The sequence below is a fragment of the Lissotriton helveticus genome, chromosome 3_1, assembly GCF_964261635.1.
Source record: "Lissotriton helveticus chromosome 3_1, aLisHel1.1, whole genome shotgun sequence".
Lineage (NCBI taxonomy): Eukaryota > Metazoa > Chordata > Amphibia > Caudata > Salamandridae > Lissotriton > Lissotriton helveticus.
Genome location: NC_136061.1, coordinates 1,161,363,946 through 1,161,376,858, shown reverse-complemented (window position 1 = coordinate 1,161,376,858; position 12,913 = coordinate 1,161,363,946). Strand labels below are relative to the sequence as shown.

The window sequence follows — 12,913 nt, the reverse complement described above, 5'->3', positions numbered from 1 at the left end:
CTTAATTTTTTCAAGATCATCAAATAGGCTGCATGCTTATCTAACTGAGATATACTCTTTTTTTTTTATCAATCTTGGGAGTATCACTTTACCAGGATTCAAATCTCTGACCTGCTGGTGCAGAGATGTCTTACTTTCTTGTGGATCAGTTACAGCTAAGACACGTACATAAATTACCCTCACAAAAAAGTGAAATGAGTTGATGCTTAATGCTTATTGTTACCAGAAAAAAGGTACATAAATATGAATTGGTTTAGTATGCTTTAACTGCTGTATTCATGCACCAGTGTTGTAAATAATTTCCTGTCCTTTTAATGCAGTCCGGTCTGACCCAGGCAGTGCGAGAGAGTAAAATAGCACTTCAGCAAGCAGAGTATGAGTTCTTGTCCTTTGTGCGGCAGCATACACGACCTGGGCTTTGCCCACTAGCAGGTAGGAGTTGTATGTCAACTTGTACAACCTTTCAGTTATTCAATGATGTACATGCTGTTCCCTGTTAATTAGTACTCTGTGCACTTTGAAGTTTTTTGTATTTGCAACAAATCCCGCTCTGACCTCTGTATGGAGGTGACATGTTTTACCAAAAGTTATAATTCCTATGAAAACGAATCTAACGCTTCTGTGGAACAAACGTTTCATGTGTATTCAATTTTGTACTGTAAAAAAGTCCAATAATTTATTGTTGGACACTTTTCCTTTTCCCAACTATGCCTTAAACTTGTTTCATTGTTAATGCTGGGTTGTGGCAGTGTTTCTAATGTCCAGTGATGTTGAAAGCCTGCATGCATAATATATGTCTACTGCAATATGATGCTTTTGAACTGTCTGTTCGTTTACTTGTTAAGCATGTCTAGCAGATATGCTATATATTGTATGTCTGCCCTCAGGAAGTGGTGAGTGGTACATAAGAACGTCTGTAGAAAACCAGCCTTTTGATTATGATAGGTGGAATATGGGATAAAGGCACACCTCAGACAATATGTGAACCTCTTCTATGGTACATATTTCAGGATGAAAGACTCGTCACTGAGGTATGGTGGTCTGGATAGCATGACACATGCAATTTAAGACATCAGCTGTGCCTCTTTAAGCTGTCCATGATGGTAGGGAGTATGGCCAATTCCCAGATATTGATTGAAGATATGAGGAGGCAAGACCATGGAGTGAAAGAGATCCTCTGGTGGGATGCAAGGAGAGACTGTGCCGTCAATTGTGTCTATTTGAGTCATCTGTTTTGCTTTTATGGTTCTGGTCCTTCCTTTTACAGCAAATCCGAATGTTAATCTTGTTTGATGCGGGCAGTAACTGCAACATATGGATAAATATTCTTTTTTTTATTTATAGGGAACTCTGTGCATGCAGATAAGAAGTTTCTGGACAAGCACATGCCTCAGTTCATGAAGCACCTTCATTACAGAATAATAGATGTAAGCACTGTGAAGGAGCTCTGCAGGTAACTGGGTCATAGGCAGCTAGTGCCAAGGACTGTTAATGCACTTGCAATTTGTGGTCGGTTTTCTGACGGAGTAACTGTGAATGAGCTATGAGATAACCTGCATGCTTCAAATCCAAGTATGAATGGCATGTAAAATAGTACTGGTTGCTGTAGGTTTGGATATGAGAGATGGAAGGATTACTGATGTTTAGGAAGGTTTGAAGTTTTCCATTTTTCATCCCAGAGTTCGTAAGTTGATTCATTTTATATTCTACAGATATCAGACCCATTTGAGGGAATGGGGGTACAGAGCAGATGGCGCTTTTGTGACCCAACTGTTGTGGACGAGGTTGTTTGCTAGTAGTGTCCAGCTACTCTTCCTACTATGGCTCTGTGAACTGGGCCCAGTGCAAACTATTGCATAATTGACTATAAAGATAGCAGGAGTGAGCACTCCAAGGTTTCTCAGGGAGCTAGGGGCCAGGAGCTCAGATCTCAGCCATTGATCAATAGACACAATATATTAGTGTCCAGCTCAGTGCTTGTCTTTTTGTAGATGATAGTTCTTTAATCACACAACCAAGCTAAACACTATACAATGCAATTAAATCAGCCTATGCAGGGTTGTATCCTTGGTTGAATTTCCTGTAAACCCTACACCCCACCCCTCGGAATTCATGCCCAAGGGAGTACCCTATCAGGACAGTCCTCAGTATTTTGGACACAGGTGCAGAGTAGGACACTCACTGTTACCCTAACTGGGTTAAAATGCATTACTCCGTCAGTAGTTCCTTCCCATGTTTAATATGGGCAGAAAGTCAGAAGGCATCATTCTCAACTTTGCATTTGAAGACCTGTGGTCCTGGACAGGGTTATTTATGATTTGGTGCAGGGAAAGATGTGGCCTGTACTAGCCATTCTCACTGCAGCCTTTCCTGAGAACTTGAGTGATGGATGAATGCAGCTCAGCGGGTTCTGGGGCCACTGCAGGGCTTCTCAAGCTGTTATGACCTCTTAGGCTGCTCAGCTTCCTTTGGCTGTGATGTGCAGTTACATGTTGGTAAAGTCTTGGGAGGGTAGTTCTGAACCAGAACCATGCAGATTGATCAAGAGACACTGAGGCTAAGAGTCGCTCCAAGACCATACACTTTCTCTGTGTTTCTGCCACTGGGGACATACTGGCTTCTAATTCTGAAAAGTCTCTCCTACTGGACGGTCAGCATACTGCTTTCCTCTGTCAAGACAGGCCGGCTTCTAGGAACTAGGCAGATGTTCCAGCAAAAAGGGCAGACTTCACATCATATAACCTCATCTCTGGGTGACTGAGTGCAAGGCTTGGTTTACATTAAGGCTCAGTGGAGCACTCCCTTCTACGGTCAAGAAAAATATGGGACTGGAACAAGGTCGAGTATTTTGGATCCGATTTCTGTGTACAGATTTTAGACCGGAATGTGGATCCAATGTCTCAAACTTCAGAACCAGTTTGGGATGGTTCTCTTTTTTTTTTTTTTTTTTTTTTTTTTTTTGGTTAAAAACTTTTATTGAGCAATCAAAGAAAAATCACAGAGATGGGCCTACAACCACACGGGCTGGCCGCTAATAGCAACGCACAACATAAGAAGCAAACGATTACTTCCAAGGCCAGGCACAAATCAGATACCAAGTATTGCTCAAAACATAGGACAGGACATAACAATTTTCTGTAATAAACATAAAAAACTACAAACTCTAAACAAGGCGAATGCACATTAATCAAGGTCAGCCCAGAAGGCGGAGGGGAAAGCCACTAATCAGGAAGACGAAAACACAATCAGTGGGACTCGGCAAAGCTGGGGGGGGGGGACAGCGGGGAGGACAGGAAAATCCTAGAACAGCATGAAAAATTTCGGGAACGCCAGCCTAGGGAGATAGGGTAACATCGGGAGTGTCAACCAAGGGAGGGGTACAAATGTCTCCACGATATTCGTTCCACTGACCCCAAATCTTCGTCCACGCCCTGGGTCTGCCCCTAGCTACATAGACGGTCTTCTCTCGGAACATGGACCAGTCCATGTTATCCTCCCACACCGAGACGTCGGGAGGTCTGGACGCGCCCCAGAGCTGCGCAATGTCTCGCTTCGCGACCATGTATCCCAAGGTCGCCCATCTGGTCTGGGCCACAGAATAGTCGGTGGGTTCCCACACATTCAACAGGCATTGTCGGGCCTCAGGCCGGAGGGTAATGCCAGTCACAACAGTCATCACCGCAAGCACATCAATCCAGTAGGCCGCTACCACCGGGCACTCCCAAAGAATATGCAGAAATGTAGCACTCATCCCACAACCACGTTTGCATAAGCCATCCGGGGAAAAACCCATTACTACCAGACGCGGACCAGTTACATACACCCGGTGGAGGATCTTAAGTTGAACCAAACGAAGACGGGCGGGGATGGCGACCTCTTTCGGAGAAGAGAGTGCCGACTGCCAATCCTCGTCATCCAAGTCCAACCCGTCACCGACCCAAACCTCCCGAAGTCGGAGCAGTAAATCAGCGCGATTATTAATCAGTTTCTTATAAATCAGGGAGATAGTGCTATCGGGCAGGTGTCCATCCAGTATGCGATCCTCAAGGGGGGAGGACTTGGGTAGGGTCACATCAGGAGTCAGTACTGAGGCCAGAGCATGCCGGACCTGCAGATATCGAAAAAACTCTCTATCACTCAAGTCATATTCGGCCTTAAGGGCCTGGAAAGACTTCACTCTACCCTGCACACAGACATCACCCACTTTACATATCCCAATCATATCCCAGCGGTCAAAGCCCTTAGTAGACCAGAGACATCCCAACCGTTCGGAAGCATAAAGCGGAGTCGCCATTGTCAGTCGGTTCTCCCATCCCAAACTCACATTCGCGGCGCGCCACACATTGACTGCTATCCTGGACGGGCCCGTAAGATGGCGCCCAGCCGATCTGGAATAAAGCGCTCTATTAAAATCCCCTCCCGGCAGCTGGAGTCTATCCATCTCAAAGGCCGGATCTCGACCCGGGGAATACATTGCGTGGTTAATGGCAGACAGCTGGGTAGCCCAATAATATCTCTTGATATCGGGGAGCGCCATGCCCCCGTCGTACCAAGGGATAGTAAGTTTCGCAAGGGCGATACGTGGACGCCCGTCCCAGATCAGTTGCCTTTGAAGACTCTCGATCTCTCGGAAATAGGTAGCGGGAACGTCGTCAAAAGAATTTTGAAGTGCGTATAGGAATCGTGGCAAAGACATCATTTTAAAAAGGGCAGCCCTGCCCAGAGGAGACAGGGGTAGTTTACGCCAGCGGGCCACATCCAGTCGCAGTCTAAGAAGCGGGGGGAGGAGATTACGCTCGAACCGAAGTGAAGAGTCCAGCGTAATAAAGATCCCCAAATACTTGAAGCCAGACTGGACAACCTGGATAGGAAATCTGTCCGGTAATGGGGGCAAAACACCAGAGAGAACATACACACAGGACTTAGCCCAATTAATCACCAGACCTGAGTTAGCACCAAACGAAGTAAGAACGTCAAATAAGACATTTAAAGATTTACGCGGGGAAGTAAGATACAGAAGAATGTCATCCGCGTAAAGCGAGACGCGGTCTTCAAAATCCGGGGACCAACGGATCCCTTTGAGTGAAGGTTCCCATCGAAGCCACGCAGCTAACGGTTCCAGGGCAAGCGCGAAAAGCAACGGAGACAAGGGGCATCCCTGACGGGTCCCTCTACCCAGGCAAAAGGGGACAGAAACCCGACCGTTCACCACCACCTGTGCCAAGGGTTCGGCGTATAACAATTTCACCCAACCAATAAACTCGGGTCCGAAACCAAATTTCTCAAGAGCTGCCCAAAGATAGGGCCACTCTACCGTATCAAAGGCCATCGAGGCGTCTAGCGAAGCCAAAATGGCCGGCTCCGTCAGAAGCCCCGCCCTCGCAACAGCTCCGTGGAGACGACGTAGGTTAAGCCGTGTTGCGATGCAGGATAAATCCGGATTGATCCGGATGAACCAGGCCACCAATGACCGTCAAGAGGCGGGTAGCCAGAAGCTTAGCCAGAACCTTGGGTTCAACATTCAACAGGGAAATGGGCCTATAAGACGAACAAAGGTCCCGAGGTTTACCTTCTTTGGGAATAACAACAATCGTAGCCAGACGCTGATCATATGGGAGAATACCCCGCTCCCGGGATTCCAAAAACATGGTGCGAAGATAGGGCGCCACCTTATCAGGGCGTAGCTTGTACAATTCAATTGGCAATCCATTCGGGCCCAAATTTTTGCCCGAACGGAGTGAGCGAATGGCCGTCCCTATCTCGTCCGTAGTGAAAGGGGACTCCAAAGAGACTCGGTCTAAATCGGAAACACTGGGCAGAGCTATATCACGCAACAAAAGGCGAGAGTCATCAACATCCCGTTCAGACACAGGGGAATAAACCACACGAAAATAGTCCGCAAAACATTCAACTATTCCAACCGGGTCGGTCACTCTCACACCATTCAAAGTCTGAATCACAGGCACCACACGACTCGCCCTCTCCTTCTTATCCAACCATGCCAGCAATTTACCCGCTTTGTCCCCCACATCATACAAACGACCCTGTTGCTCCCGAAACATCAGTTTAGCCGCATCTGTAACCAAAGACCTATAAGCAAATTGTTTCAGACCCAGGGCGTGGAGTTTACCAGGTGTAACATCCGACTCCAGGTCAGCCTCTATCTCAGCGATCTCCCTCTCAAGGTCCACCACCTCTCGATTCCTCGCCCTTTTAGATTCAGCAATAAGGGAAAGAGCCTGCCCGCGAATCACTGTCTTAAAGGCCTCCCACAGGGATATCGCAGAGGAGACGGACCCCACGTTGTCTAGAAAATAGTTGTCCAAAGACTTAAGAGATCACGGGTCTCGGGGGAGGTGAGGTACCATGGGTTAATAGGAGCCACCCGGCCCGCCGCCCCCACCCCCACCTCAAAACAAAGCCAGAGCGGTGAATGATCAGAGATGCCCCGGGGGAGGTGTCTAATCTCGCGAACCGCCGGCGACTGCGCCGCAGGCATCAGGAAATAATCCAGTCTAGACAAACTCCCATGGGCCCCAGAATGGAAAGTGTATTGAAGCTGAGTAGGATGCATAAGCCTCCAGCAATCCACCAAGTCAAACGTATCCAGAAACCCACCCAGCCACTGTTGGGCCGAAGGAGTGTCCCTAGGGGGGTGACGATCGCGTAGACCGGAGAACACAGAATTAAAGTTCCCAGCTATGAAAAGAATACTATCAGGGAGGTTCAACAACACCCGGCCCAAATCGGAAAAGGTAGAGGTCTGTAGACCGGGGGGCACATAAACGGCAAACAAGGAGAGGGTCCGACCCTCATAGCGTCCCACGAGGACGGCGTAACGCCCCCGATCATCAAGGATCACATCATCAATAGCCAGGGGGAGGGAAGCCCGAACAAGGATACCCACCCCCCTGGAACCCGTGGTAAACCCCGAATGTGCGGCGAGGCGATAGCCCCACCTATTCATTGCACGACATGTATTGCCCACCAAATGAGTCTCCTGTAGAAAAACAATATCCGGAGACAAACGTCGTAGACATCGCAACACCACACCCCGCTTAATGCGATCCCCCAGACCATTGACATTCCACGAAATAAACCTCAACCCGCTACCCCCCATCCCACACAGCGACGCCGAAACCCCCCCCAATGTGCATGACATCAAAAACATCATTAGCAGGATAGAATCGCCTTGATAAAACAAAACACAAACATCAAACTTCCCATCCACCCACCCCCCAACAATCAAGAAAACACCCCCCACCCTGCACCCCTGCAAGAAGCTAAAAAGCCACCCCAACATGCAGTGTGCCTGTCGCCCAAGAACCCCCATTCTACAAAAAGACCCCGGAGGAGGAAAGGCCCTGGCCCACCCGCCACCCCGATCAAGACAAATAACGAAGAGAACACACAGACAGTAGAGGTACTTAGGCATAAAATCCCAGAAGAAGTTACTCTACACGAAGGCCCGGGCATAGACAAGTAGTTCAGCTCTCTACACCACCCTCAGCACCACCCGGGTGGTCGGCGGGCTCAGTCGCAGGAGGCCGGTCCGGCAGAGAGTCCAGCCAGTCATTCACAGAATCAGGCCGATCAAAGAAAAAGGTTCGGTCATTGTACTCAACTCGCAGCCTGGTCGGAAAAAGCATAGCATAGCGCAATCCCATGTCCCGGAGGCGCTTCTTGACTCCACGGAAGCCCATACGCTGTTTCTGCACCTGTTGAGAAAAGTCCGGGTAAAAGTTCACCGTGGCATTCTCAAAGGCCACCGGGCCCTTCACGCGCGATGCCTGCAGGATAGCGTCCCAATCCCTATAGTGGAAGAGTTTTGCAACAATAGGCCTCGGCGGGGCACCCGGCTTACCCTGGCCTCCCGGAACACGATGGGCACGTTCCACTGCGAAGAATTTACTCAACCCAGACGGAGAGAGGTAGTTCTGGATCAGGTCCTCGACCAGGAGATCAACAGAGTGCGGGTCTGGATTCTCCGGAACGCCAACCACACGCACATTACAGCGACGTGCCCTGTTCTCAAAGTCCTCCAAGCGCCGGGTCATGAAATCGTTCACCCTACGGAGATTGCCAATCTCCGTCTGTATCTCCGAGACGTCTGCCGTGAGGCTGGATGATTTGAGATCCAATGACTTCACCTTCTCATTGGTTTTAGATAGGTCGGCCCGAATCAAGTTCACATCAATGGCCACGGTGTCGATTTTGTGGGCCAAAGCTTCATACTGTTGGCCTATTGTTTCCTTCATGCCAGAAATGGCGCCCATGATGTCCTGCAAGGACTGCTCCGTTGACGCGTCCACAGTGTGGTCAACCACACTCGGGCCAGGCAGGGCGGCTCCAGGGGACCCCCTCGAATGGGTGTAACGGTCCATAACATTAGACTGGACCGGGCCCCCACGCAGGGGCGTCTTGGTCTTTCGTGTCTCTCGGTCCCCTCTGCCCGCCATGTCGGAAACCGCGTCATCAGGAGACCCACTCGACCCGATGGAAATGGCCACAGGAAAGTAGGGCGTCGGGACCAAAAAGCAGCGGCGAGGGTACCACTAGGAGTGAACTAGCCTGGAAGGAGAATAAGCTGGCCAAAGGCCCGACAGCCGTCTCGTGCGCCGGACCCAGCAAAGGCCAGACTCCCCTGCCAGATGTCTCAGTCTGAGGCAGAATCGAAACCGAAACTTAAGAGGGGGACCCACAAGTCCAATCCCCCTGCCGCTGTTGTTCAACTCCAAGACGGCAACAGTGCCGCACCCAGTCCCGGGCGCACCTCAAGGGCGGACCCCGAAAGTTCGAGTCGTCGTATCTTCGGCGCCCCGGGTCCAAATCAAATTTCAAAAATCCCAGGAAGATCAGCCCAGCGTCCTCTACACAAATCCTCGTGAAGAATCAGGATATGTTCAGGATATGATGCCGGGAGTGGCGGGGGTCCGGAGAGCGCTGTGCTCACGTGGCCATCACGGATGCCCGCCAAGCTCCTCCTCCGGGATGGTTCTCTTTTAACCCCTTCCGTGCTCATGACGAGCTCAGCTCGTCATGAGGCACAGTGGCCGTGTGCTCAAGACGAGCTGAGCTCATCATGACACGTGCGGCACTCACACGCGAGGCAAATTCCCCCGCTGTGCTGAGCGTTCTTAAAAACGGGTGTGGTCATGACGAGTTCAGCTGGTCATGAGCACAGCGCCACAGTGCAGCGTGACGAGCCAAGCTAGTCACGAGCACTATGGCGCTGCGCGCGCCCCTCCTCCCCCCCCCCCAGCGCCGCGGGGGAATGTTAAGTAACTTCTCAGACTGCTCTCCAGATACAGCCTTTGTGTAAAGCGAGGACTATCATGCAGGTAGCACTGGGATTGTCTCCAAGCAGGAGGGCCCCCAACATGGGAACTGTGAAGTTTCTGCATCTGGCAGTCATTGGCCTTCTGAAGCCATATGTGGGATAGATGGAAAGACAGGACTATCCTAGAAACTTCTTCACCTTGAACAACAAACCGTATTCCTACCTTTCACCCCTATAATTAGGGCTCCCCGTTTTATGGTATTTCTTTTTCCAATATTTCTGTCTGTATTTATCCATCATTATTTTTGGGCTATTTTATATGTATTTATCCATATTTATTTTGTGGTTTGCGTATAAATGAAGTTGACAAACTGTACATTTCCATATCTATTTAACTGATAGGCACGCACTCATAATTTGATGTTTGTTGTGTTTTAGCTGTTTATGCTGTCACATATTACATACCAATACATCCACTGGTAATACTAGCATTATACCATAAATATATGTTGACAAGCCATTATTTAAAGAAATTTCATCCTGTTTTTTAATTTCCTATGCAGGCCATATTCTCAGCTGCTGGACTATAATTTATGTATTTATCCACCTTAAAAAATAAATGCAGACAGAAAACACATTGAGTTCTGTCTGTATTTATCTGTAAAAATCCGTAATAACGGAAAACAGGGAGCCTTACCTATAATCCATCATCTGGAAGTGTGCAGGAACACTTATCAGCAGCTCCTTACTTAAAAGGTTTTCTTAGAATTTATAAAAGTAGTTCAATCTCCATCCTCCTCACTTCAATGACTGGCTCTTCGCCCTCAAGCCATAGGACAGACTGTGATCAACCCCCATCTTGTCTCATGCTTAACCAAGGGCATCTAGAATGGATCCCACTGGCTTGAAAACAAACACAAGCACACAACATTCTCACACGCACACAACATACTCACACACGCACACAACATAGTTGCAGGTTCTTGGTTTAACAAAGCAGAATTTTACACCATATGTGTAGTAGGGCACACTCACTTAAAGAGATTAAAAGGTTGCCCAACCATAAAATCATTGAACACAGTATAATATTCCTCCATTGACTATGCTGGCGCCCCTGGTGCACCCCTCCACGTAACAGAACAATTCCTTGTATTGTCTGGGACCGTTCTAGGCCACTGCACACATTAGATTAGCAAGATGCCAGGGCAGAATAAAAGTCGGCATATTTTGTGTATGCAATCGGGCTCTCTGGGCAGGGGAACACACCCATATACAATACAGGGGAAATTTCCTCTCCAACAATAGACATATCTTGTTGGTATTTTTTGTCTTCTGAGAACCTGTTATATTTTCCTGCATTCAGGAGTTATTTCAAACCTCTTTCTCTATTACAGGCGCTGGTATCCTGACGATTATGAACACGCACCAAAGAAGAAAGCAACTCACAGGTCAGCATTGCTTTTTAACTAGTATGTTGCTGTATCCTTCCATATTATCCATATACAGAAGGAAAAGTTCAAGGAGTAGCACTGATGGAATGTAATTAGATTCTCCATCTACCACCAATAACTGCTTGTTAGACCCGGGATCCCTGATTGGCTGAGGTAGGTACCTTAGGCCAAGTAGGGACCCACGTTCCAACGTCAGGGAAGGGAAGGTCACCTTCTTAGATAGCCCCGCTCACCCCCTCGGTAGCTTGGCATGAGCAGCCAGGCTTAGCTTCAAGGCAAATGTGTAAAGTATTTGCAACCACGCGCACAACAACCCAATGATGACACCACAAATAGACTCCACACAAGTTTTATAAAAACAAGTATAAACTTTATATAAAAAGATATACGATAAGACCACACGATATAAATCCTACATATGAGGATGTGTAATAATTCTCCTGGCCGGTTGTTAAGCCAGCCAGCCCTTGTACGTTCTGGCGGTATTAATGAGCACTTCTAAACATTCTCCTGTAATCCTAATATCATGTCATACAGTTCATAATGCTAGAATCAGGCACTTTTGCAATGTAACAGTACTGTAAGGCGTAACACAGCAATCAGACACTCTGCAATGAAAAGAATGCAATGCCTAACGCAACATTCAGGCACTTTGCAAGGTAAAATAATGCAATGTGTAATACAACCACCAGGTATATAGTTATGCAGATTTAAGGCAATGCGTAATAAACTAATCCGGTAATTTGTTATGCAGGAACAATGCAATGCACAATACGCTAATCCGGTAGTTTGTTATGCAGAAACAATGCAATGCGTTATACGACAATCAGGTAGTTCGTTATGCAGATAAAATGCCATGCCTCATACACTAATCAGGTAGTTTGTTAGGCAGGATTAATGCAATGCGTATTCCTCTATTCTCTTCCAGGGGATCCTCATCAATAGTCATAAGCATTAGAATATTCCCGCCCATGTGCGGGACCCCGGAAACACTATATTATATGTGCCCCACATATATATATACTCATATATATATAAATACATATATATATATAACATGCAATAGCAGCCAATAAAAACAGAGCTGAAATATGCTGTGTAGAATTTCCACCATACATGTATAATAATAAGCATTAGAAACATGAGAAACAACAAAAAGTTTGTTTAGGAATTGTTTTAATGCTCAGAAAGCAGTAGAAATTCTTATAACTCACTGGAAGCATAGAAAGCTTCCAGGCTGCATTGCAAACACACAGTCTAAAAAGACTGAAAAGCTAACCTGTAGCTGCATAGCAATAAACGGACACCGTGCCTTTAAGGCACTCATGACCCCCAGTATCCCATCATGCCTCGGGGTGACAGTTAGGTCAGTTGTTCTTTCCGGCTCCTTCAGAGAAGGACCCTGGTTACACAGCTCCACTAATTTTCCTGTTTTTTGACAGAAAAACTCTTCACTTTTGACAATTTTTTGTTCTTACTCGACATTTAACATCTAGTCAAGTAAGATACTGTCTTTTTCAGTCATTTTGGTGAGCATTTTCTCCTGAAAATGCCTTCACTCTTTGACAAATGCCCTTCTTGTGGCAACAAGAAGGCCAAGTCAGACAACCACGACGTCTGTATCCTGTGTCTGCCTGAGGAACATGATCCAGGCACCTGTCCTCATTGTGAACACCTGTCAGGAAGAACTTTAAAAGACAGGGAGAGGATTCGCATTTATGGCCTAGCTCATAGGTCATCAAGAGGAAGATCTCCGGTGAGGAAGGGCTCCAAGAAGACTCATTCATCTTCCAGAAAGAAGTCTTCACACCCCTCACCCTCAGCGTCGGGCTCGGCGCTGAGAAAAGAACCACCGGTGGATCATTCATCGTCTAAACTACCGTCGACGGCGGGCTCGCCGTCGAAGAGAAGACCAGGTACGTCGACGACGTCGAAGGATCCAGTTCCATCGTCGAAATCCCCTCCGCCGGCGTCAACCGGGCGACGTCCGACGTCGAGGAAGGGAACTCCGCCGCCGTCAACCGGGCGACGGTCGGCGTCGAGTTCCAAGACCCCTCCGCCGTCGTCAACCAGGCGACGACCGGCGTTGAGGGAGGTCACCCCTCCGCCGTCGTCATCCAGACGTCGACCGGCGTCGAGAAGTGTGACTCCTCCGCCGTCGTCGAAGAAGCGACGTTCGGCG

At 48.0% G+C, this 12,913-nt stretch overlaps 1 protein-coding gene across 1 annotated transcript in view; it reads left to right on the top strand.

The window, feature by feature from the left end:
* Positions 1 to 12,913, top strand: part of LOC144823336 (oligoribonuclease, mitochondrial-like) — a 247,683-nt gene that overhangs the window by 113,491 nt on the left and 121,279 nt on the right. Inside the window, exons 4-6 of the mRNA XM_078681785.1 lie at positions 321 to 432; positions 1,345 to 1,453; positions 10,675 to 10,728. Coding sequence (XP_078537911.1) covers positions 321 to 432; positions 1,345 to 1,453; positions 10,675 to 10,728 — 275 coding nt within the window. The remainder of the gene's footprint in view (positions 1 to 320; positions 433 to 1,344; positions 1,454 to 10,674; positions 10,729 to 12,913) is intronic.